The sequence below is a fragment of the Nerophis ophidion genome, linkage group LG07 (assembly GCF_033978795.1).
Source record: "Nerophis ophidion isolate RoL-2023_Sa linkage group LG07, RoL_Noph_v1.0, whole genome shotgun sequence".
Classification (NCBI taxonomy): domain Eukaryota; kingdom Metazoa; phylum Chordata; class Actinopteri; order Syngnathiformes; family Syngnathidae; genus Nerophis; species Nerophis ophidion.
Genome location: NC_084617.1, coordinates 55,546,290 through 55,572,912, shown reverse-complemented (window position 1 = coordinate 55,572,912; position 26,623 = coordinate 55,546,290). Strand labels below are relative to the sequence as shown.

The following is a 26,623-nucleotide window of genomic DNA, read 5'->3' as shown; positions in this document are numbered from 1 at the left end:
CGTGTTGGTGGGATTGAGGTGGTCTTCAAAGTATTCCCTCCACCGATCCACAACATCCGCAGTCGAAGTCAGCAGAACACCATCCACACCATACACGGTGTTGATAGTGCACTGCTTCCCCTTCCTGAGGCGGCGTACGGTGGTCCAGAATCGCTTCGAAGCCGGCCGGAAGTCGTTTTCCATGGCTTCCCTGAACTCTTCCCATGTCCGAGTTTTTGCCTCCGCGACCGCTAAAGCTGCACACCGCTTGGCCCGTCGGTATCCATCCACTGCCTCCGGAGTCCTATGAGCCAAAAGAACCCGATAGGACTCCTTCTTCAGCTTGACGGCATCCCTCACTGCTGGTGTCCACCAACGGGTTCTGGGATTTCCGCCACGACAGGCACCAACAACCTCGCGGCCACAGCTCCAATCAGCCGCCTCGACAATAGAGGTTCGGAACATGGTCCACTCGGACTCAATGTCCCGCACCTCCCTCGTGACATGTTCAAAGTTCTCCCGGAGGTGTGAATTGAAACTCTCTCTGACAGGAGACTCTGCCAGACGTTCCCAGCAGACCCTCACAATGCGCTTGGGCCTGCCAGGTCTGTCCGGCATCCTCCCCCACCATCGCAGCCAACTCACCACCAGGTGGTGATCGGTAGAAAGCTCCGCCCCTCTCTTCACCCGAGTGTCCAGAACATGAGGCCGCAAATCCGATGACACAACTACAAAGTCGATCATGGAACTGCGGCCTAGGGTGTCCTGGTGCCAAGTGCACATATGGACACCCTTATGTTTGAACATGGTGTTTGTTATGGACAATCCGTGACGAGCACAAAAGTCCAATAACAAAACACCACTCGGGTTTAGATCCGGGCGACCATTCTTCCCAATCACGCCTCTCCAGGTTTCACTGTCGTTGCCAACATGAGCGTTGAAGTCCCCCAGTAGGATAAGGGAATCACCCGGGGTAGCACTTTCCAGTACTCCCTCGAGTGTTCCCAAAAAGGGTGGGTATTCTGAACTGCTGTTTGGTGCGTAAGCACAAACAACAGTCAGGACCCGTCCCCCCACCCAAAGGCGAAGGGAAGCTACCCTCTCATCCACTGGGTTGAACTCAAACGTGCAGGCTTTGAGCCGGGGGGCAACGAGAATTGCCACCCCAGCCCGTCGCCTCTCACTGCCGGCAACGCCAGAGTGGAAGAGGGTCCAGTCCCTCTCGAGAGAACTGGTTCCAGAGCCCTTGCTGTGCGTCGAGGTGAGTCCGACTATATCCAGCCGGAACTTTTCTACCTCGCGGACTAGCTCAGGCTCCAACCCCCCCAGTGAGGTGACGTTCCACGTCCCAAGAGCTAGCTTCTGTAGCCGAGGATCGGACCGCCAAGTTCCCTGCCTGCGGCTGCCGCCCAGCTCACAATGCACCCGACCTCTATGGCCCCTCCTATGAGTGGTGAGCCCATTGGAGGGATGACCCACGTTGCCTCTTCGGGCTGTGCCCGGCCGGGCCCCATGGGGACAGGCCCGGCCACCAGGCGCTCGCCATCGTGCAAATCATTGTATTCCGTTTATATTTACAACTAACACAATTTCCCAACTCATATGGAAACGGGGTTTGTATATATCCATCCATAATCTACCGCTTCTCTTTTTTGGGGTTGCGGGGGGTCGCTGGAGCCTAGTATTCTGGCAAAACAGCGGGGTACACCCTGGACAAGTCGCCATCTCATCGCAGGGCCAACACAGATAGACAGACTACATTCACACTCACATTCACACACTAGGGCCAATTTAGTGTTACCAACCAACCTATCCCCAGGTGCATGTCTTTGGAAGTGGGAGGAAGCCGGAGTACCCGGAGGGAACCCACGCAGTCATGGGGGAAAACATGCAAACTCCACACAGAAACATTATATATATAATGTTTCTGTGTGGAGTTTGCATGTTTTCCCCCATGACTGCGTGGGTTCCCTCCGGGTACTCCGGCTTCCTCCCACTTCCAAAGACATGCACCTGGGGATAGGTTGGTTGGTAACACTAAATTGGCCCTGTGTGGAGTTTGCATGTTACCAACCAACCTGGGGATAGGTTGGTTGGTAACACTAAATTGGCCCTGTGTGGAGTTTGCATGTTTTCCCCCATGACTGCGTGGGTTCCAAACTCCACACAGAAACATTATATATATATATATATATATATATATATATATATATATATATATATATATATATATATAATGTTTCTGTGTGGAGTTTGCATGTTTTCCCCATGACTGCGTGGGTTCCCTCCGGGTACTCCGGAACATTATATATATATATATAATGTTTCTGTGTGGAGTTTGCGTGAGTTTGAACCCACGCAGTCATGGGGAAAACATGCAAACTCCACACAGAAACATTATATATATATATATATATATATATATATATATATATATATATGTACTCCGGCTTCCTCCCACTTCCCATCAAACCATCAAATTAGCTTAATCAATAGTTATTTTCTGCAACATATATACATGTATATATACATATATACTGTTTGTATGTATATATATATATATATACATATATACTGTTTGTATATATATATGTATATATATATACATATATACATATATATATATATATATATATATATATATACACACAGTATATATGTATATATACATGTATATATGTTGCAGAAAATAACTATTGATTAAGCTAATTTGATGGTTTAATTTACTTCCCTCATTCTAATGTTCTTTTCGTTCTTTCACCTCATCCCATGACATTGTAACACATTTAGTCAATGATTAACAATATAGAAACGGTTGAATAGATAATATTAATATTTTCACTATATTCTTTTGATTACTCACTAAATACCAATCAATTGCACAATATTGCATAATAATAATAATACATGATCTATAAATGTTTATCTGATTATATCACAGTAGAACCACAGCTTGCAAGCCTAATGGTTTCTTAAACAGGGTTGGTGAATAGAACATTTCCAGTTTTAAAACACAATTCATCCTTTAAAATGTAAACATGAATAATTGCTTTTAGCCTTGATAGGAGTCTATAATTTAATAAACATTTGTACACTTTGAACACAAAATAAAGCACTATACAGTACTGTACATCAAACAAACATAACAAGGGGATGATGGGTGAACTTGTTATAAAATAAAAAAGTCAAAACGACAACAACTAGCTGAGCTGTCCTCATTTGACAGCACACACTGTCACTAGCCCTGTGGTGGACTCACACAACTCCTTAACTTTAACAGCCAGAATAATGCAATGATTAGGATTAAAAAATAAAAAACAATTTGCCTTATTGGTTAATATTCTCTGTCTGCAGCGCTGTGTGTGTGTGTGTGGGGGGTGGGGGGGTGGGGTGGCACAAGGCAGTGTCGACAACGCTGTATATACTTTTGCTTTTCCATTGTATTTTTTGCACTTCTATTGAGCTAGCAAAACTAAAATAATGTTGCAAAAATAGTATAACAACTTAAAATGCACACAAAGGAGCACAATACAGGTCTGGGAAATCTTTGGGCACCACACAATTTTAATTTAATTAGATTTTTGGGGGTAACGGTTTGATTCAGAATTGAATCTTGATTCAAAATTAATACTTTTTAATCACATTGGGTGCCAGTTCTATGATTAACTCCAATCCTCCATAAACTAGATAAACAGTTGTGATACATTTTTGTATTACTTAAAAGAAAACTGGTTTTGTTTAATAAAATTGTACCCAAACATTTAATAAAGTCAAATACAAATAAGGCCAGAGAATTTTCCAAAACAAATATTTTCTGTACAGCAAATATGGGCATCTACATCAACAATATGATATTGTTTGACACCCTTATGTTTACCCCCAGATTGCCACTATATATGTGGCGTGGAGGGAGCGTGGTCAATATGTCATCATCATATATATGCATCATTGACATTTTTGAATGATGCATATATTTTCCTTTAGAAGGCAAAACACATGTTTTATGTATATCTAAAAACAAATCTAAAATATGTAAACAGTCCTTTGAATTAGAGATGGAAAAAATAACTTATGGTGCTTTAATGATATTCTCCACAATGAAGTCACTGTAAAACTAAGCACACTCGGGAAGTACATTATACACACATGAAGTGCACATACATGTACGGACGAATAGTACAGTTTGGAATCGAATGTCACCAGCTAAATGCTAACTATAAGGGACCAGCTAACTGACAGGCTAACGACAGTTAGAGACGCATATATCATTCACGCTTAAATTCATACCATACCTACCATTTACAGCAGGGGTGTCAAACTCAAATACAGAGTGGGCCAAAATTTTAAACTGAACAAAGCCACGGGCCAGGGTTGAACAAATTAACCTTTTAATAGGGACCTGCGGGGTTTGGTGGTAGCGGGGGGGTGTATATTGTAGCGTCCCGGAAGAGTTAGTGCAAGGGCTTCTGGATATTTGTTCTGTTGCGTTACGGTGCGGGTGTTCTCCCGAAATGTGTTCGTCATTATTATTTGGTGTGTGTTCACAGTGTGGCGCATATTTGTAACAGTGTTGGCATTGTTAATACGGCCACCCTCAGTGTGACCTGTATGGCTGTTGATCAAGTATGCCTTGCATTCACTTGTGTGTGTGTGCTAAAGCCACATATATTGTGTGACTGAGCCGACACACTGTTTGTATGGAGGAAAAGCAGACATGAACACTTCTGAACTTATCCTGTTAAGTCTGCAGTCAGTCACAGGACACACACACACTTTACTTTACTTTATATATATATATATATATATATATATATAACGCTAAAGGCAGTGCCTTTAAGACACGCCCCCAATATTGTTGCCCGGGTGGAAATTGGGAGAAATTCGGGAGAATGGTTGCCCCGGGAGATTTTCGGGAGGGGAACTGAACTTCGGAAGTCTCTTGGGAAAATTGGGAGGGTTAACAAGTATGAGTATTAGCGGTGAATGCGGTGTTACAGCGAAACCGGCGCTGTATAACACCGGCGGGCCAGCTCTAATGTTAATTTGACATTGCCTCAAGGGCCAAATGAAATTACACGGAGGGCCAAATTTGGCCCGTGGGCCAGAGTTTGACACCCATGATTTACAGTCTCTCATAGACCCAACGTGAATATTTTCGGAATGTGGGAGGAAGCCATACTCCCGGAGAAAACCCCACTCGCACGGTGGAACATGCACACTTCACACAGAGATGTCCAAACGGAGGTTCGAAGACGCACATGTTGTTTAACGACATGTTATTGTTGGTGGTAATGAAAAAAAGAATAGGCTAGTTTACATTGGCTTGAACAGGAAATGCCTTAATCAACTTAAAATACCTTTCTCTTCAACTTTTGTTAAGTGGACAGATCAGGTGCGCAACCAGCTGCAGGTGACTTCTTTGATTTATTTTTTTTCAAAATAAAGGACATTTAAAGACACATTTTTGTGATATTTGAGATGTTTTTCGGACTTATTACGACCAATATTATGTAAATAATAAACTATTTTCAGTATACCCATCCATACAATATATTACTTACTTTGTTTTTAAGGCGTGGTGGGATTTTATTTTGCCGCGGCCGTGCCCCATGATCAATTGCAGACATACTCGCCAACCCTCCCGATTTTTCAGGGAGACTCCCGAATTTCAGTGCCCCTTTCGAAAATCTCCCGGGACAACCATTCTCCCGAATTTTTCCCGATTTCCACCCCGGACAACAATATTGGGGGCATGCCTTAAAGGCAGTGCCTTTAGCGCCCTCCACAACCTGTCATCACATCCACTTTTTCTCCATACAAGCAGCAGGCCGACCCAGTCACATAACATATGTGGCTTTAATACACACATAAGTGAATGCAAGTCATACTTGGTCAACAGCCATACAGGTCACACTGAGTGTGGCCGTATAAACAACTTTAAAGGCCTACTGAAACCCACTACTACCCACCACGCAGTCTGATAGTTTATATATCAATGATGAAATATTAACATTGCAACACTTGCCAATACGGCCTTTTTAGTTTACTCAATTGCAATTTTACATTTCCCTGGAGTTTCGTCTTGAAAACGTTGTGTAATGATGACGTGCACGCAAGAAGTCAGGGGTTTTTAGGAAGTATGAGCGCTACGCACACACACATCTAAATGTCGTCTGCTTTAACGGCATAATTATACAGTATTTTGGAGAACTGTGTTGCTGAATCTTTTGCAATTTGTTCAATTAATATTGGAGAAGTCAAAGTAGAAAGATGGAGTTGGGAAGCTTTAGCCTTTAGCCACACAAACACACGGTGATGCCTTGTTTAAAATTTGTGGAGGTGAAAATTTACTATGGATCTACATGAAACACGACGGAATGTCAGCCAGCAGGTTTCGGTGAGAAAATTGGGGTTAAAAAGTCGCTTCTTACCGGAGAAAAGCGGAGCTTGCCCTGTCCATAAAGCTGCCGTCAACTCCCCTGAGACACTGCTAGTCAAGACACCCGTGGACGTACACCTCCGACTATCAGGTACTATTAAACTCACTAAAACACTAGCAACACTATAGAAAGATAAGGGATTTCCCAGAATTATCCTACTAAATGTGTCTAAAAACATCGGAATCCGTCCCAATGCAATCGCGTTTTATTTTTATTTTTTTTAGTCCGTCGCTATCAATATCCTCAAACACGGATCTTTCATCCTCGCTCAAATTAATGGGGAAATTTTCGTTTTTTCGGTCCGAATTGCCCTTTTTGTTGGAGGTTCCCATCATAAACAATGTGAATATGTGAGGAGCCCCCAAACTTGCGACGTCATCGTCTGCGACTTCCGGTAGAGGCAGGGCTTTTCTCTTAGCACCGAAAGTTGCGAACTTTATCGTGGATGTTCTCTACTAAATCCTTCCAGCAAAAATATGGCAATATCGCGAAATGATCATGTATGACACATAGAATTGACCTGCTATCCCCGTTTGAATAAGAAAATCTCATTTCAGTAGGCCTTTAACACTGTTACAAATATGCGCCACACTGTGAACCCACACCAGACAAGATTGACAAACACATTTCGGGAGAGCATACACACCGTAACGCAACATAAACACAACAAAACAACTTGCAGCACTAACTCTTCCGGGACGTTAAAATATACACCGTCCCCCCGATCCCCCCTTTCCCATCTCCCGAATTCGGAGGTCTCAAGGTTGGCAAGTATGATTGCAGATAGGGGAAACTCTGAAGGAGCTGGCTAAAAAAAGCACAGAAATCGATCAGCCTGCCCACAATGGCTGTGCTACAGGCTCGAAAAAGGGGTGCTGCAAGGCAACACAATGGACCGATTGGAAACGTTTGTACAAGGAGACAAGGTCCTTAGCCTACGTATTATTCTTCGGCTTGTGGTTCGTAAAACGAAAAATAGGGCTCCTTAAATCGAGGTTCCCCTCCATTGCATAATCAATTGCTGCATTTACCTGCCTGGGTAGAGGGTATTTTTCTACGAAACTAAACTTTTAAGATCAATACAATGGAACAAAACATTTCTAACACGGTAGTATCAACTTGGTTTCATTCGGATGACTAACAAGGACATAAATACTGCACGCAAAGTAGCAATCAGAGCTAATTTATTTTGCTTTTTTTTTTTCCACTCTGCAAATGCACCATAATTACACATGAGAGGTGACATTTTTAATAAAACACCTCTATTCTCTTTCATCACTGCTGTCAAAGAGCGTAGACGCACCAAAGCACTGCGGTGACGCCATTAGCATTCAGCAACGTGACTAACCTCTCTAGCTGAAAGTCATTTTCTGTAGGACAATGAGAAAATGGCTGTGTTTTGTATTGTATAACGCGCGCGCTCGTTTTATCACCTAAAGTCACTCCAGGCTCCCTTTAACTTCCACTGAGAGGAAGATAACACACACCCTCGGTGTGTTTCTATTTATTCATTCATGGCATCCTAAAATAGATATCAAAAAAAGTATGTATTCTCCCCCCCCCTTGCTCCGTTGTTGGGGCTGTGTGGGCTTCAGGTTTGCACCCATTAACGGCACTGGCAGGAAGAACATTATTATGATTGAATAACATGGCAGGTTTGGAATAGACAAATGATGGCTTTCTAAATGTGGGAGCTGCTTTTTCTGAGACTTGCATGAGACCTTTTGTGAGGCTGAGACGGGATCAGTCTGCTGGAGGACATAAAAATGTTATTCCACTACAAAAGCTGTGTTCAATTTTGTAAGCAACCACTCACACAATATATCATTATTTAATTTGTCAGCAGGGACGCTGGTTTTCTCCATTGGAAGGCCTTGGAAACAAACATGTTTACGCTATACATTCAAGCTTCGGGTTATCTGATCACACCAAGGTCTTTTCAATCCGCCGCCCCTGTCCTTTTACCCCCCAATTTCTGCAGCAGAACGTGATGATTGACTACTTAGCGGCTTGAATGCATCGGTTTGCTCTCACCGTTATACATCCAGACCCTCTCATTACCGCCTAACCATCTTCAGAATCCTGTTATGCAGGAGTTAAGAGACTTTTAGCCTCCTCTCACTCTGACTGCACTCATTCTCGCCGGCTGGGAATCTCATTCGGAGCGAATATTGCAGCTCGAGTTGTCGCCGCGGCACCCGTGAACACATTTGCAGTGCGCCGTGCAAGCGCACAGGATGTAACAGCAGGGGTGATATACTAAGGGGAGGATACTGTAGAGTGGGGTTGTACAATATACCGCTATTGGTATAGTACCCCGATTCTAATGAATCACTTTCCGTACTATACCGCCTCTGAAACGTACCGGTGCCCCCCCCTCCCTCAAGTTATTGCTTTTTTTTACAAGCAGACGAGCATGTTTGGCGGCACACAATCACAGAGTACTTACAAGCACACTGCAAAAACTGAAATCTAAGTAAGATTATACAGTAGGGCAAAAGAGTATTTAGTCAGCCACCGATTGTGCAAGTTCTCCCACTTAAAATGATGACAGAGGTCTGTAATTTTCATCATAGGTACACTTCAACTGTGAGAGACAGAATGTGAAAAAAAATCCAGGAATTCACATTGTAGGAATTTTAAAGAATATATTTGTAAATTATGGTGGAAAATAAGTATTTGGTCAACCATTCAAAGCTCTCACTGACGGAAGGATGTTTCTGCTCAAAATCTCACGATACATGGCCCCATTCATTCTTTCCTTAACACGGATCAATCTTCCTGTCCCCTTAGCAGAAAAACAACCCCAAAGCATGATGTTTCCACCCCCATGCTTCACAGTAGGTGTGGTGTTCTTGGGATGCATTTCAGTATTCTTCTTCCTCCAAACACGACGAGTTGAGTTTATACCAAAATGGATACATGGATGATACAGCAGAGGATCGGAAGAATGCCATGTGGTCAGATGAAACCAAAATAGAACTTTTTGTTATAAACTCAACTCGTCGAGTTTGGAGGAAGAAGAATACTGAGTTGCAACCCAAGAAAACCAAACCTACTGTGAAGCATGGGGGTGGAAACATCATGCTTTGGGGCTGTTTTTCTGCTAAGGGGACAGGACGATTGATCCGTGTTAAGGAAAGAATGAATGGGGCCATGTATCGTGAGATTTTGAGCCAAAACCTCCTTCCATCAGTGAGAGCTTTGAATGGTTGACCAAACACTTATTTTCCACCATAATTTACAAATAAATTATTTAAAATTCCTACAATGTGAATTCTAGGATTTTTTTTCACATTCTGTCTCTCACAGTTGAAGTGTACCTATGATGAAAATTACAGACCTCTGTCAGCATTTTAAGTGGGAGAACTTGCACAATCGGTGGCTGACTAAATACTTTTTTGCCCCACTCTATGTCAAATAAGTGTGACATTTGTTTATTTTCTGTCTAATAAGATAATTCTTCTCACTAAGCAGATTTTATGTTAAGCAGATTTTATGTTAGTGTTTTACTTGTTTTAAGCGTTTTGGTCCTGAATGATCTCAGTAAGATATTACCGCTTGTAGCTGAGATTTTATGACCTATATTGAGTAAAACATGCTTGAAACTAGAATATCAACTGATGCAAAGCTGTGTCATCAACACTCACAAGTATAAAACTACTTTTTTTAAGTGATAATTCCTTCAAGCAAAAAAAAAAAAAGAAAATCATGATGCCCTGCACATATCATTATGTCAAGATAATGGCACAAGCATTTACTTATTTAAGAATATTTTTCAACATATTGAGCAAAAAAGTCTCTTATTTTTTCTACCAAGAAAAGTGTACTTGTTATTAGTGAGAATATTCTTATTTTAAGGTATTTTTTGGTTCATTGAGGTTAGCTAATTTTACTTGTTTTGGAAAGTCTTGACAAGCCACATTTTCTTGTTCTATTGGCAGATAATTTTGCTTAGTTGAAATAAAATATGCCTAATTTTTGTATTTTTTTTTTCTTGTTTTTGAACACTGAATTTTTGCAGTGCAGACACAGTGTGTAGACAGAAAAGGGAGAACGGACGCATTTTGGTGTAAAAGCTAACTTTTAAGGTGAAGTTATAACATTGAAACGCCCTCAGGAAGTGGTGCTTTAAGACGGAGCTAGCTAGCTAGCGGCAAACGTCATGTATTTCAGCTACTCCTAAATAACTAATCCTGGTCTCCATGGCGACAAGTAAAGTAAGTTTCTTACAAGTATCATCCCTGCAGGACGAGGAGTATCTAAACACGCTTCACTACACACCGTAGCTCACCGGCGTCAAAATGTAAACAAACGCCATTGGAGCTAGCGGCTAACGTCACATGTTTTAGCTACTCCTAAATCACTAATCCTGGTCTCCATGGCGACAAATAAATACGTTTCTTACAAGTGTCATCCCTGCAGGACAAGGAGTATCCAAACACGCTTCACTACACACCGTAGCTCACCGGCTTCAAAATGTAAACAAACGCCATTGTTGGATCTACACCTGACATTCACTGTAATGATATGAAGTACAGGCGCGTATCTAGTTGATACTATTATGATTACGTCAATATTTTTTGGCATCAGAACATCTTATTTGTTTTTTTTAATTCATATTATGTTTATAAACTCAGGGAATATGTCCCTGGACACATGAGGACTTTGTATATGACCAATGTATGATTCTCTAAATGATTATTACATCTGACCAGAAGTGTATATTGAACATGTTATGAGAGAAAGTAAGCAGATATTAACAGTAAATGGACACGTAGATTAATAATTCATTTTCTACCACTTGTCCTTATGATATTGACAAAATAATAGAATGATAAATGACAAAACATGTTACTGTATATGTCAGCAGACTAATTAGGAGCCTGTGTTTGCTTACTTACTAATAAAAGACAAGTTGTCCAGTACAGTGGTTCTCAACATTTTTTCAGTGATGTACCCCCTGTGAACATTTTTTTAATTCAAGCACCCCCTAATCAGAGCAATGCATTTTTGGTTGGAAAAAAAGAGATAAAAAAGTAAAATACAGCACTCTGTCATCAGTTTATGATTTATTAAATTGTATTGCTCATTTGTAGTGGTCTTTCTTGAACTATTTGGAAAAAAATATATAAAAATAACTAAAAACTTGTTGAAAAATAATAAGTGATTCAATTATAAATAAAGATTTCTACACATAGAAGTAATCATCAACTTAAAGTGCCCTCTTTGGGGATTGTAATAGCGATCCATCTGGATTCATGAACTTAATTCTAAACATTTCTTCACATAAAAATAAATCTTTATGGAACATGTCCACAAAAAAATCTAGCTGTCAACACTAAATATTGCATTGTTGCATTTCTTTTCACAGTTTATGAACTTACATCCATTGTTTGTTGAAGTATTATTCTGTAAATATATTTATAAAGGATTTTTGAATTGTTGCTATTTTTACAATATTTAAAAAAAATCTCACGTACCCTTTGGCATACCTTCAAGTACCCCCAGGGGTACACGTACCCCTATTTTAGAACCACTGGTCTAGTATGCTCACTATTTGGTTTAAGTACTAAATTGCAACAAGAAATGTTTAATGTACCTGAAGATTTTTTGTTAAAATAAAGCCAGTAATGCAATTTTTTTGTGGTCCCCTTTATTTAGAAAAGTATCGAAGTAATTTTGTTACCGGTATGGGTACAAAATTATTGATATCGGGACAACACTGCAGCTGAGTGGATCAGGTAGATGTAGGCTATTGTAGAGCACTTAATATTAAAACTATGATAACACATCATGTTGCATGCTAATGCCATACGCTACCGAGAATATATCTACATCCTTTAATCTGCATTTACTCTCCCCCCCATTAGAACAGTAGTTACTAGGAAGATTACAGCCCAGTCAAAAGCAGACCTTTAAAGCACAACAATTAAAGTAATGCAGGGACAGAAACAATGGCCGCCCCATTTAGCTATTAGCACCGGCTCAGAGGGGTAATGACACAGCACAGATGGCATTAGGACTGTTTGGTATAGCTTCAGCTTGGACTAACTGTGTGTCAGTAAAGAGGAAGGCCAGCATGCATCTACTTCCTCTTTAAAAAAAAATGCAAAGATTAAGGCCAGTACAGTCGCCGGCCACTAGAAGGGGACATGCGTCTTTATAAATAAATAAAGATTCTGCCCTAGTTTGAACTCCTCGTCTTCTTTCTTAAAAGTCGGACAAAGGCGACTGTTTGTGTAGCTGCAGTAAAGCAGTGGTTCTCAACCTTTTTTCAGTGATGTACCACCTGTGAAATTTTTTTTTAATTCAAGTACCCCCTAATCAGAGCAAAGCATTTTTGGTTGAAAAAAAGAGATAATGAAGTAAAATACAGCACTATGTCATCAGTTTCTGATTTATTAAATTGTATAACAGTGCAAAATATTGCTCATTTGTAGTGGTCTTTCTTGAACTGGTAGGAAAAAAAGATATAAAAATAGCTAAAAACGTGTTGAAAAATAAACAAGTGATTCAATTATAAATAAAGATTTCTACACAAAGAAGTAATCATCAACTTAAAGGGGAACATTATCACAATTTCAAAAGGGTTGAAAACAATAAAAATCAGTTCCCAGTGGCTTGTTGTATTTTTTGAATTTTTTTTCAAAATTTTACCGGTCCCGGAATATCCCTAAATAAAGCTTTAAAGTGCCTTATTTTCACTATCTTCGAAACCACTATCCATTTCCCTGTGACGTCATACAGTGCTGCCAATACAAACAACATGGCACAGCAAGATATAGCAACATTAGCTCGGATTCATACTCGGATTTCAGCGGTTTAAGCGATTCAACAGATTACGCATGTATTGCAACAGATGGTCGGAGTATGGAGGCAGATAGCGAAAACGAAATTGAAGAAGAAACTGAAGCTATTGAACGGATAGCTATTGACGCTATTCGGCCATAGCGTGGGTGTACCTAATGAAGTGGCCCATAGCATGGCTGCCTTATTAGCATCGCCGGTAAAATGTGCAGACCAAACGGTCAGGACTTTCGCATCTTGTGACACTGGAGAAACTTAAATCCGTCGATTGGTAAGTGTTTGTTTCGAATTAAATGTGGGTATCTAGTTTAAAATGTACATACAGCTAGCATAAATTGCATGTTAGCATCGATTAGCGTAGCATGTTAGCATCGATTAGCTGGCAGTCATGCCACGAATAAATATGTCTGATTAACACATAAGTCAACAACATCAACAAAACTCACCTTTGTGATTTTGTTGACTTAATCGTTGCAAATGCATCTGCAGGTTATCCATACATCTCTGTGTCATGTCTGTCTTAGCATCGCCGGTCAAATGTGCAGACACTCTGGTACATTCAATGGGGGTCTGGCGGCAGATTTCTTGCCAGTGGTGCAACTTGAATCCCTCCCTGTTAGTGTTGTTACACCCTCCGACAACACACCGACAAGACATGATGTCTCCAAAGTTCCAAAAAATAGTCGAAAAAACGGAAAATAACAGAGCTGAGACTCGGTGTTTGTAATGTGAAAATGAATATGGCGGGTGTGTTACCTCGGTGACGTCACGTTCTGACGTCATCGCTAAAAGACCGATAAACAGAAAGGCGTTTAATTTGCCAAAATTCACCCATTTAGAGTTCGGAAATCGGTTAAAAAAATACATGGTCTTTTTTCTGCAACATCAAGGTATATATTGACGCTTGCATAGGTTTGGTGATAATGTTCCCCTTTAAAGTGCCCTCTTTGGGGATTGTAATAGAGATCCATCTGGATTCATGAACTTATTTCTAAACATTTCTTCACAAAAAAATATTTTTTTAAACAATATTTATGGAACATGTCCACAAAAAAATCTAGCTGTCAACACTGAATATTTCTTTGTTGCATTTCTTTTTGCAGTTTATGAACTTACATTCATATTTTGTTGTATTATTATTCAATAAATATATTTATAAATTGAAATGTGTTGCTATTTTTAGAATGTTTTTTTTTTTAATCTCACGTACCCCTTGGCATACCTTCAAGTACCCCCAGGGGTACGCGTACCCCCATTTGAGAACCACTGCAGTAAAGTATACCGTCAGAAATGCCATGTATAATGCATTTATTTGCTGCAAATTTAACTAACTTATTCTCATTCCCTTTTCATCTCCCACAGCAAAATATATCGGCTGCTACGTTGATGACACACACAAGAGGGCCCTGAAAGGAGTTTCCTTTTTGGACTACAAAAAAATGACTGCCTTCCGCTGCCAAGACAATTGTGCAGAGAGGTATGAGAAAACACTGATTTATCCGCGGCCCTGGTGTCAAGCTAAGGTATAAATTAGAATTGATCGTCTGGAGGAGCTGATGCAGATTCAAAAAGGCTGATTAAAAAGGTTCTCCCTCATTAGCGGAGGTGTTGGATACGGTTGTAAACACCCTCCTCCTGAAAAAACAAACGGACATTGATGGACTTTAGGATTATGTCGTGTTGCCTGTTTTAACTGTCGAAGCTCATGCAGCAAGCTGACACTTTATTGTTCTGTAGAGCTAAAATGGCACACATTGGTTAGCATATTTACTTCAGGTTGTTGGTTCGAGCCTCTCTGCGCGTGGCGTTTGCATGCCAATCTGTGGGTTTTCCTCTATGCATTTAGACTCTCCTCCAGCCTGTGATGGACTGGCGACTGTTCCAGAGTGTAAACAACTGGGATATAGGGCTGGGTGATATTGCCTTTTTTTAATACCGCGATACTTTTAGGCTATATCGCGATATACGATATATATTACGATATTTTGCCTTAGCCTTGAATGAACACTTGATGCATATAATCACATCTGTATGATGATTCTATGTGTCTACATTAAAACATTCTTGTTCATACTGCATTAATATATCCATCCATCCATTTTCTACCGCTTATTCCCTTTTGGGGTCGCGGGGGGTGCTGGCGCCTATCTCAGCTACAATCGGGCTGAAGGCGGGGTACACCCTGGACAAGTCGCCACCTCATCACAGGGCCAACACAGATAGACAGACAACATTCACACTCACATTCAAACACTAGGGCCAAATTTAGTGTTGCCAATCAACCTATCCCCAGGTGCATGTCTTTGGAAGTGGGAGGAAGCCGGAGTACCCGAAGGGAACCCACGCATTCACGGGGAGAACATGCAAACTCCACACAGAAAGTTCCCGAGCCTGGATTTGAACCCAGGACTGCAGGAACTTCGTATTGTGAGGCAGACGCACTAACCCCTCTGCCACCGTGAAGCCCGCATTAATATATGCTACTTTTAAAACTTTCATGCAGGGAAGGAAATCACAACTAAGTCAATTTACCAAAACTGTAGTTATTAAAGTTATTAGCAGGTGACTTTTCAAATGATGCTACTGTGACGGGTTTCCAGCCGTCCTCGTGTGGGGTGCAGTGCCGATCGATACAGGACGCAACATAGCAGGTTTGACTTTTGTTTATTCTTTCAACAAACCGCATGTCTTGCCAGTCTGTCACGCCAATTTCTGGCTCGCTGGCTCTTCCTGCTCGTCGCGGCGCACCTTTCGGTGTGTGGGGTCTGCGTCTGCTGCGGGTGTTCATCTTTATCTCGGTCGATCTCGTCGCTCTCGTGGTCGTTGTGGTCGGATGGTTCCTCTCCTACTTCTGCCCCGATTGCTCCTCCCTCTCCCTTTTTATGCTGCAGCGGAAGATGTAACGATTGAGCGCAGGTGTGTTGTGTATGCACCTGACGCTGATGCTGCAGTGTCGCTCCAGGCGTGCCCCGCCTCTCCGCCTTTTTTTTTCCGACAATATGCTGCAGCTCAAAAACCTCAAGCTGCGGGCCACAAATGGCACCCGGCCGCACTTTGGACACCCCTGAGTTCTTAGTATCAAAATTTCCCTTTTTTCTCATGACATTATATACAGTATTTTTCTCTGTGTGCATTTTTGTTGTTTTTTTTTGTTATATATTTTACTTAGACAATGTATTTTTGGCCAACAAAACTTAAGATGCAGTTCGCAAACGACCCCCAGGGTGCATTTTGGACACCCCTGAGTTGTTAGTATCAAAATGTGAATTTTTTCTAATTAGGTTATGAACGTTTACTCTTTTTTCTTACATTTCCAATGTTCTTGTTTTTTCCAAAAATATGCTGCAGGCTAACAAAACTCGAGATGAGGGCCGCAAACGACCCCCGGTGCCAAATATCGGACACCCCTGAGTTGCTTATATCAAAACTTCACATTTTTCTCATAACATTATATATTTTTTCTCTTTTTTGTTAAAGTTTGTGCTGTTTTTATTTTTCCCGACAGTATGCTGCAGGCCATCAAAACTTAAGCTGAGCGCCACAAATGGCCCCCGGTGTCGGATTTCTGATACCCCTGAATTTCTGGTATCTGAACTTCCCATTTTTATCATGACATTGTATGTTTTCACTTTTTTTTTTCTTATTTTTTTGTTTGATTTGATTTCATCAATCATTAAAATTGACCTATAGAGTACTGCATGAATTGGCTCTAAATCCTCTGGCAGAGTTCAGCAGCCAAAGAAAAAGCCGTGAGCGTGTCACTCCAGGCTCTGACAGAGGTGACTGTTATATTCCTCTTTCAGTAAGTCGGCCTGGTCAGTAAGGAGCACAAATGTGTGGAACTCACTACCTAAGGAGGTTAAACTGGTCACAACTTACAAGGCCGTCACAAAAAAAATGTAACGTGGCTTACTGCTGCCAGGACTAAAAGAGTTTTGATGCTTGGATAAATGTTGTGTTGCGATGTTGTATTTTATTTTTTATCATACTTTATATACAAACCCCGTTTCCATATGAGTTTGGAAATTGTGTTAGATATAAATATAAACAGAATACAAGGATTTGCAAATAATTTTCAACTCATATTCAGCTGAATTTGCTACAAAAACAACATATTTGATGTTCAAACTGATAAACATTTTTTGTTGTTGCAAATATTCATTAACTTTAGAATTTGATGCCAGCAACACATGACAAAGAAGTTGGGAAATGTGGCAGTAAATACTGATAAAGGTGAGAAATGCTCATCAAACACTTATTTTGAACATCCCACAAGTGTGCAGGCTAATTGGGAACAGGCGGGTGCCATGATTGGGTATAAAAGCAGCTTCCAGGAAATGCTAAGTATTTCACAAACAAGGATGGAGAAAGGGTCACCAATTTGTAAGAAAATTGTCGAACAGTTTTAGATACCATTTCTCAACGAGCTATTGCAAGGAATTTAGGGATTTCACCATCTACGGTCCGTAAAATCATCAAAAGGTTCAGAGAATCTGGAGAAATCACTGGACGTAAGCGATATTACAGACCTTTGATCCCTCAAGCAATACTGCATCAAAAACCGACATCAGTGTGTAAAGGATATCACCACATGGCTCAGGAACACTTCATAAAACCACTGTCAGTAACTACAGTTGGTTGCTACAACTGTAAGTGCAAGTTAAAACTCTGCAATGCAAGGCAAAACCCATTTATCAACAACACCAAGGAACGCCACTGGCTTCGCTGGGCCCGAGCTCATCTAAGATGGACTGATGCAAAGTGGAAAAGTGTTCTGTGGTCTGACGAGTCCACATTTCAAATTATATTTGGAAACCGTGGACGTGGTGTCCTCCGGAACAAAGAGGAAAATAACTATCTGGATTGTTATAGGCGCAAAGTTGAAAGGCCAGCATCTGTGATGGTATGGGGGTATATTAGTGCCCAAGGCATGGGTAACTTACACATCTGTGAAGGCACCATTAATGCTGAATGGTCCATACAGGTTTTGGAGCAACATATGTTGTCATCCAAGCAACGTTATCATTTCAGCAAGACAATACCAAGCCACGTGTTACAACAGCGTGGTTTTTGTAGTAAAAGAGTGCGGGTACTTTCCTGGCCCGTCTGCAGTCCAGACCTGTCTCCCATCAAAAATGTGTGGCGCATTATGAAGCATAAAATACAACAGTTGAACGACTGAAGCTCTACATAAAACAAGAATGGGAAAGAATTCCACTTTCAAAGCTTCAACAATTAGTTTCTTCGGTTCCCAAACGTTCATTGAGTGTTGTTAAAAGAAAAGATGATGTAACACAGTGGTGAACATGCCCTTTCCCAACTACTTCGGCAAATGTTGCAGCCATGAAATTCTAAGTTAATTATTATTTGCAAAAAAAATAAAAAATTATGAGTTTGAACATTAAATATCTTGTCTTTGTAGTGCATTCAATTGAATATGGGTTGAAAAGGATTTGCAAATCATTGTATTCTGTTTATATTTACATCTAACACAATTTACCAACTGATATGGAAACCGGGTTTGTATATCGTGTGCCTTTTTTTTCTTTTTCTCTCTCTTTCTTTTCTTTTTCTTTTAATTCTACTGCCTTTTTTACGTCATGGCCAGGGGACTACAGATGAAAACTAGCCTTCCGGCTAATTCTGGCTTTTTTTAACCATGTGTAATCATGTGTTTTATGAAATTGCATTGTCCCCTTTGAAATAAATTAATCTAATCTAATCTAATGATGCGGGCTGCCAAAAATGTCCTCTCCAAAAACCTGCCTTTGCAAACACTAAATGTTTTGCACCATGAACAATGGATTATTTCAAAGTATTTAATAATAATATTATTATTTAGGTACTTCTACGGTGCCTTTATGCATTTTTCCGCCAAGCCCATTGAAACGATGGGCGCAAGTGTACCTAATAAAGTGTCCTGTAAATGTTGGAGCACTTGCTTTCAAACCTTCTCTTCTCCCTTACTTGTGCTTCAGTGGATTTGTGTTTATGAGAAACCCGAGAGCGAGTGTGCACAAAGCTCCACGAAGAAATGCTTTTCTGACTTTCGGTGCAGATGAAATTGACTGGCCGAGCCTGAACCTCGCCCTCCATCACCTTTGTGATGATTTAGTCGGCCGACTGTGGGCCAGGACATAACACATCGCTCTTAACTGGAAAAATACCTGCGGCTAGCTTTCATAAACGTGTGGAAAAGCATTGCAGAAGAGAATAGACTATTAAATGTTGACCTATGGGCCATATTTATCTTGGTATAGTGCATTTTGCTGCACTTTACAGCCAAACTGTGAATTGGTTTCCCTTTGCAGTAAATGTTTCACTTGTATAATCTGCATAAACGTCCACTATTAGAGGAGCCCTGCCTTTTCCCTCCAGTCGTTCCAATCAGTTTAATCAGTGCTCATTGTTTCCCTCTGTGCTCTGCTCCTCTCTTCCATTTCTCCCCTTTACTTCCCGTCTTCTTTTCTCCTCCACCGTCTTCCTCTCGCCTCTTTTTCCTCCCAGAGGAATAGCAGGGACGGCTCTATCGAATGCACTGAATTACACCCATCACTGATTCGCCAAGTGGAGAAAAGGTGCAGAGAGACGCTTGTTTTCAGGTCCTTTCTCCTCACGCTCGCTTCCTGCAGCCGGCCGGCCCACCTGCTATTTCCTACGAGCGCTGGTTTAATAAAAGAAGACAAACAAATGAGAAGGCAGTGGTATACAGAGGTCCGGGTTTGATTGGCAGCCCAAGGGGTTTTTCGGGAGGGAGGGAGGGGGCGCTTGTCCATGTGTGAGGGGTTTCTAATTGCATCCGAAAGGCCTCTTGGGAGTCAAGTCCTTCATAAGGCAACAGAGGGTGGCCACAGGAGGGAAGCTTTTTAAAGACTACTGAAATCATTTATAATTGGCCGTGCCTCAAAACCTCTTAGCATGTTTTTCATCTTTGTTCGCCAAAGAGAGTGATGTGGTTCCAAAGTAATGTCTGGATGAGTTCTTACGTGTACATCAGCACCCTCTGTGCATCGTTTATTTGTTTTTATTGACTGCAGTTGCTCTCAATATGAATCCACATTAGCCTGGGAAGGATTAAGACATAATGAATGTGCAGGTCATTAACTCTCGCCTCTTAGAGTTTGCTAATGATGTTCATCCTTCTCCCCGCTCTTTGTGCAGAGGCTACATGTACGCAGGTCTGGAGTTCGGAGCCGAGTGCTACTGCGGTCACAAGATTCAGGCGGCCAACGCTTCAGAGAGCGAATGCAACATGGAGTGTAAAGGAGAGAAGAGCAACATGTGCGGAGGAGCCAACCGGCTATCCATCTATAGGCTGGAGCTGAGCCACGAGTCGGCACGGCGCTGTGAGAAAATCCCCTTTTCTTCATTGGAAACACATGCCGCTCCATACGGCCTGTAGCTACTCTGATAGTAATGGCTTTACTGAGATGAGAGTATTTTAACTACTTTCTTCATTATTATCCAGGCCAGTGTTTTTCAACCACAGTGCCGTGGCACACTAGTGTGCCGTGAGATGCAGTCTGGAGATTATCTAATTTCAGCTATTTGGGTTAAAAATATTTTTTGCAAACCGGTAATTATAGTCTGCGAATAATGTGTTGTTGTTGCGTGTCGGTGCTGTCTAGAGCTCGGCAGAGTAACCGTGTAATACTCTTCCATATCAGTAGGTGGCAGCCGGTAGCTAATTGCTTTGTAGATGTCGGAAACAGCGGGAGGCAGCATGAAGGTAAAAATATGTCTAATGCTTAAACCAAAAATAAACAAAAGATGAGTGCCCCTAAGAAAAGGCGTTAAAGCTTAGGGAAGGCTATGCAGAATGGAATTAAACCTGCACTGGTTACAAAATAAACAAAAACAGAATGCTGGACGACACCAAAGACTTACTGTGGAGCAAGGACGGCGTCCACGATGTACATCCGAACATGACAATCAACGATGTCCCTGCAAAGATGGATAAAAACAACTAAAATATTATTGATTGCTAAAACAAAGTACAGTAGGTGCGGGAAAGATTGCTCAAAGTAAGACATGAACCTCTAAAGGAAAATACCCAAAAAAAGAGAAAAAGCCACCAAAATAGGAGCGCAAGACAAGAACTAAAACACTACACACAGGAAAACAGCAAAGAACTCAAAGTAAGTCACGACAGTACACCTACTTTGAGACAAAGCTATAGTGATGCATGCTATGCAGCAACCACTGAATTGAATTATATTATATATATTATTGTATTATATATTGTAAATATATATATATATATATATATATATATATATATATATATATATATATATTGTATATGTATAGGGGTGGGACCTAAAAAGTTGACTTCTTCCCACTCCCTTTTGAGCCAATCTTGACATCTACAAAAGATTAGTCACATGTAATGTTTACAATGTAGGTGTAAATATAATGTATATATATATATATTTCTTTTGTATTTTATGTCTATCTTTTGTTTTGTTTGCATGGCTCAAAATAAACCATTCATTCATTCATTCATGCTTGGTTATGCTTTAAAGTCATATCCAACAACTGCGACAACGACTTTTTACTGTCAACTGAGTTTTGTTTTTTAATGATTTCTGCTGGTGGTGTGCCTCCACATTTTTTCAACGCAAAAAATGTGCCGTGGCTCACAAAAGGTTGAAAAACACTGATCAAGGCATTCCACTCTAGTAACTGAAACTAAATTAGAAAGAGACCTCACAATAAGTCACGGTAACCAAGAAGTCATTTAGGCCCTGAAATGTAACATGTTAGGCCGTTTAAGGCAAATATTTGTTTTATTGGATGCTAATGCCACATTGGGGAGCCGGCTGCCCTGTCGTGTTTACTCCTTCCCTGGGAGAGATGTGCAACCTGCCTCCCCCAGCACACCGTGGTCTGCATTCTAAGCACCCGCTGCCTGCTGTTTTACAAGCGAGGCGACGGCAGGAAAGGCTGATTATCGGAAATAGGGATGGAAGCTAGCACCGTGTTTCAAGGTGTGGGATGAGTCTGGAAGTGGTTGGTTTTGAAAATCCTTAAAAACCGTGGTTTCATCGTTGAAGTGCACATATGCAGGACCAGCCCACGTGACCTTAAAGGGGGTCTATGATGATTTTAATCTGTATTTAAAACACTTCTTGGTCAAATCAGATCAGATCAATATTTATTTATATAGCCCTAAATCACCAGTGTCTCAAAGGGCTGCACAAACCACAACGACATCCTCGGTAGAGCCCACATAAGGGCAAGGAAAACTCACCCTAGTGGGACGTCGGTGACAGTGACAATGATGACTATGAGAAACCTTGGCGAGGGGACCGAAAGCAATGGATGTCGAGCGGGTCTAACATGATACTGTGAAAGTTCAATCCATAGTGGATCAAACACAACCGTGAGAGTCCTGTCCGATGTGGAGCCAACACAGTAGCGAGAGTCCCATCCATAGTGGAGCCAGCAGGAAACCATCCCAAGCGGAGGCGGACAAGCAGCGCCGATACGTCCCCAACCGATACACAGGCGAGCGGTCCATCCTGGGTCCTGACTCCGGACGAGCGGCCCATCCTGGGTCCCGACTCTGGACAGCCAGTTTTTCATCCATGGCCACCGGACCGGACCCCCTCCACAAGGGAGAGGGGGACAGAGGAGAAAAAGAAAAGAAATGACAGATCAAAGAAAGAAAGGGCGGATCAACTGGTCTAAAAAGGGGGTCTATTTAAAGGATAGAGTATACAAATTAGTTTTAAGGTGAGACTTGAATGCTTCTACTGAGGTAGCATCTCGAACTGTTACTGGGAGGGCATTCCAGAGTACTGGAGCCCGAAGGAAAAACGCTCTATAGCCCGCAGACTTTTTCTTGGGCTCTTGTGGTCTACTCGACATCGTTTTTTCTTAACCATAGGGCCTAGAGCAGTGTGTTTTAACCACTGTGCCAGTGACATTAGATACAGTCTGGTGAGCCGTGGGAGATTACCGTATTTTTCGGAGTATAAGTCGCTCCGGAGTATAAATCGCACCTGCCAAAAATGCATAATAAAGAAGGAAAAAAACATATATAAGTCGCACTAGAGTATAAGTCGCATTTTTTGGGGGAAATTTATTTGATAAAACCCAACACCAAGAATAGACATTTGAAAGGCAATTTAAAATAAATAAAGAATAGTGAACAACAGGCTGAATAAGTGTACGTTATATGACGCATAAATAACCAACTGAGAAGGTGCCAGGTATGTTAACGTAACATATTATGGTAAGAGTCATTCAAATAACTAGAACATATAGAACATGCTATACGTTTACCAAACAATCTGTCACTCCTAATCGCTAAATCCAATTAAATCTTATACGTCTAGTCTCTTACGTGAATGAGCTAAATAATACTATTTGATATTTTACGGTAATGTGTTAATAATTTCACACATACATCGCGCCTGAGTATAAGTCGCACCCCTGGCCAAACTATGAAAAATACTGCGACTTGTAGTTTGAAAAATATGGTATGTAGTTTCACCTATTTGGGTTAAAAATATTTTTTGCAAACCAGTAGATATAATCCACAAATAATGTGCCGTTTTTGAGTGTCTTTGTTGTCTAGAGCTCGGCAGTATACACATGCTATATTCATCCATATCAGTAGGTGGCAGCAAGTAGCTAATGTTGTAGATGTAGATGTCGGGAACATGGTTTGTCGTGACCACAATATGCAGATGACAGTGGGAGGCAATGAACAGGTAAAGAGGTATCTAATGCTTAAACCAAAAAATAAACCAAAGGCGAGTGCCCCTAAAAAAGGCATTGAAGCTAAGGGAAGGCTATGCAAAACGAAACAAAAATTGAACTGGCTGCAAAATAAACAAAAACAGAATGCTGGACGACAGCAAAGACTTACAGCATGTGGAGCAGAGACGGCGTCCAGAAAGTACATCCGAACATGACATGACGATCAACAATGTCCCCACAAAGAAGGACAGCATCCGCACAACTGAAATAGTCTTGATTGCTAAAACAAAGCGGGTGCGGGGAATAGCGCTCAAAGGAAGACATGAAACAGCTACAGGAAAATACCAACAACAAAGGAAAAAAGTCACCAAAAAAGGAGCGCAAGACAAGAACAAAAACACTACACACAGGAAAACACCCAAAAACTCAAAGTAAGTCACAGTGTGATGTGACAGGTGGTGACAGTACACCTACTTTGAGACAACAGCTATTGTGACACATGCTTGGTTATGGTTTGAATTCATATCCAACAATAGCGGTAACGACTTTTTACTGTCAATACTGGCTGCTGAGTTTCATATTTTAAAGGGCTACTGAAATGAGATTTTTCTCATTTAAACGGGGATAGCAGGTCCATTCTATGTGTCATACTTGATCATTCCGCGATATTGCCATATTTTTGCTGAAAGGATTTAGTAAAGAACATCCACGATAAAGTTCACAACTGGAGAAAAGCCCTGCCTCTACCGGAAGTCGCAGACGATGACGTCACACGTGTGGGGGCTCCTCACATATTCACAATATTTTTAATGGGAGCCTCCAACAAAAAGAGCTATTCGGACCGAGAAAACGACAATTTCCCCATTAATTTGAGCGAGGATGAAGGATTTGTGTTTGAGGATATTGATAGCGACGGACTAGAAAAAAAAATGATAAAAAAAATAATGTTTTTAGAGACATTTACTAAGATAATTCTGGGAAATCCCTTATCTTTCTATTGTGTTGCTAGTGTTTTAGTGAGTTAAATAGTGCCTGATAGTCGGAAGGGTGTCTCCACGGGTGTCTTGATGCCAATGTCTCAGGGGAGTCGACGGCAGCTATGGACGGCACAAGCTCAGCTTTTCTCCAGTGAGAACTGACTTTTTAACCACAATTTTCTCACCGAAACCTGCTGGTTGACATTTGGTAGGGATCCATGTTCGCTTGACCACGCTCTGATCCATAGTTAAGTTTCAACTTCAGGAATTTTAAACAAGGAATCACTCTGTGTTTGTGTGGCTAAAGGCTAAAGCTTCCCAACTCCATCTTTCTACTGTGACTTCTCCAATATTAATTGAACAAATTGCAAAAGATTCAGCAACACAGATCTCCAAAATACTGTGTAATTATGCCGTTAAAGCAGACAACTTTTAGCTGTGTGTGTGTGCAGCGCTCATACTTCCTTAAAACCTGTGACGTCTTGCGTACATGTCATCTTTACATGACGTTTTCACGACGAAACTCCCGGGAAATTTTAAATTGTAATTTAGTCAACTAAGTCGGCCGTATTGGCATGTGTTGCAATGTTAATATTTCATCATTGATATATAAACTATCAGACTGCGTGGTGGGTAGTAGTGGGTTTCAGTAGGCCTTTAATGTTTTCTGCTGGTGGTGTGCCTCCGCATTTTTTCAATGAAAAAAATGTGACTTGGCTCAAAAAAGGTTGAAAAACACTGGCCTCGAGGGTTGCCAAACAATATCTGTTCCTCAGCTGTGCTCCGTATGGACCACAGCGGTTATCAGTTGTAATACGCTTTTCCAACACTTGTGGCAGTAATGACAATCTCAAACAGAAGAGGTCTGGAACTAAAGTCAGAGAAGTTTCATAACTGCAAAAAATATGACTAAAGTGGTGAAGCTGTGTTTTCAGTTTCACTTTAATTTTATGGACAGTTTAGTTGTACATTAATATTATGTATTAATCTTGATTTATTTAGAATGTAATTATTTCAGCACCGCGTAATTGTTTGTGAATTTATTTTTCATCAGTTTTTATGAGTCCTTTTGCACTCAATTTATTTTTGTAATCAGCCTGACTTAAGGCTTGTGATTAACACATGCTTCCGTATCATTGTAAACTCTAAGTAGGTAAAGTATAATTATTGAATACAATTAAAATCAAGAGCGTATTACTGATTCAGTGTTTATTTGTGTGGAAAAGTTGGTTCCTAGGTCATAAAAGTTAAGAGCCCCTGCTATAGGTGACGTGTATTGGATATAATGTGGTGTAAATTTAGCTCCACAGTCACTTTTATAACCTGTTCTTAAAGTCTGTCTGCAAGATGTTGGACTCTGGAGGCGTTCCCAGTGTTGAGACACCCCGTATTGCAGGGAAGAGTCCTCCCAGATTATTTAGTTCTAAAGCTGTCTAAATTATGAGAGGTGACTCGAGCTGAAGACGAACCATGTATTCCATACAAAGTCAGTACAAGTATATAGAAAAACCAGCGTTGGAGAGGAAACTGAACCGACTAAAGTCCGGAACATCCTCTAAAACGGGCGGTCTCCGCATATGCTTTAGTCCACCTTTCTGCTGCTGCGCCTTGGCGTAGGATCGAAACCGAAAGTTAAAGGGGAACATTATCACCAGAACTATGTAAGCGTCAATATATACCTTAATGTTGCAGAAAAAAGACCATATG

The 26,623-nt window shown here is 41.0% G+C and overlaps 1 protein-coding gene across 3 annotated transcripts in view; it reads left to right on the top strand.

Moving 5' to 3' along the window:
* wscd2 (WSC domain containing 2) overlaps nucleotides 1-26,623 on the top strand; it is a 229,023-nt gene that overhangs the window by 137,362 nt on the left and 65,038 nt on the right. For all 3 annotated transcript variants that reach the window (XM_061906562.1, XM_061906564.1, XM_061906563.1), the window contains 2 exons: nucleotides 14,592-14,706; nucleotides 20,391-20,575. In XM_061906562.1, coding sequence (XP_061762546.1) covers nucleotides 14,592-14,706; nucleotides 20,391-20,575 — 300 coding nt within the window. The remainder of the gene's footprint in view (nucleotides 1-14,591; nucleotides 14,707-20,390; nucleotides 20,576-26,623) is intronic.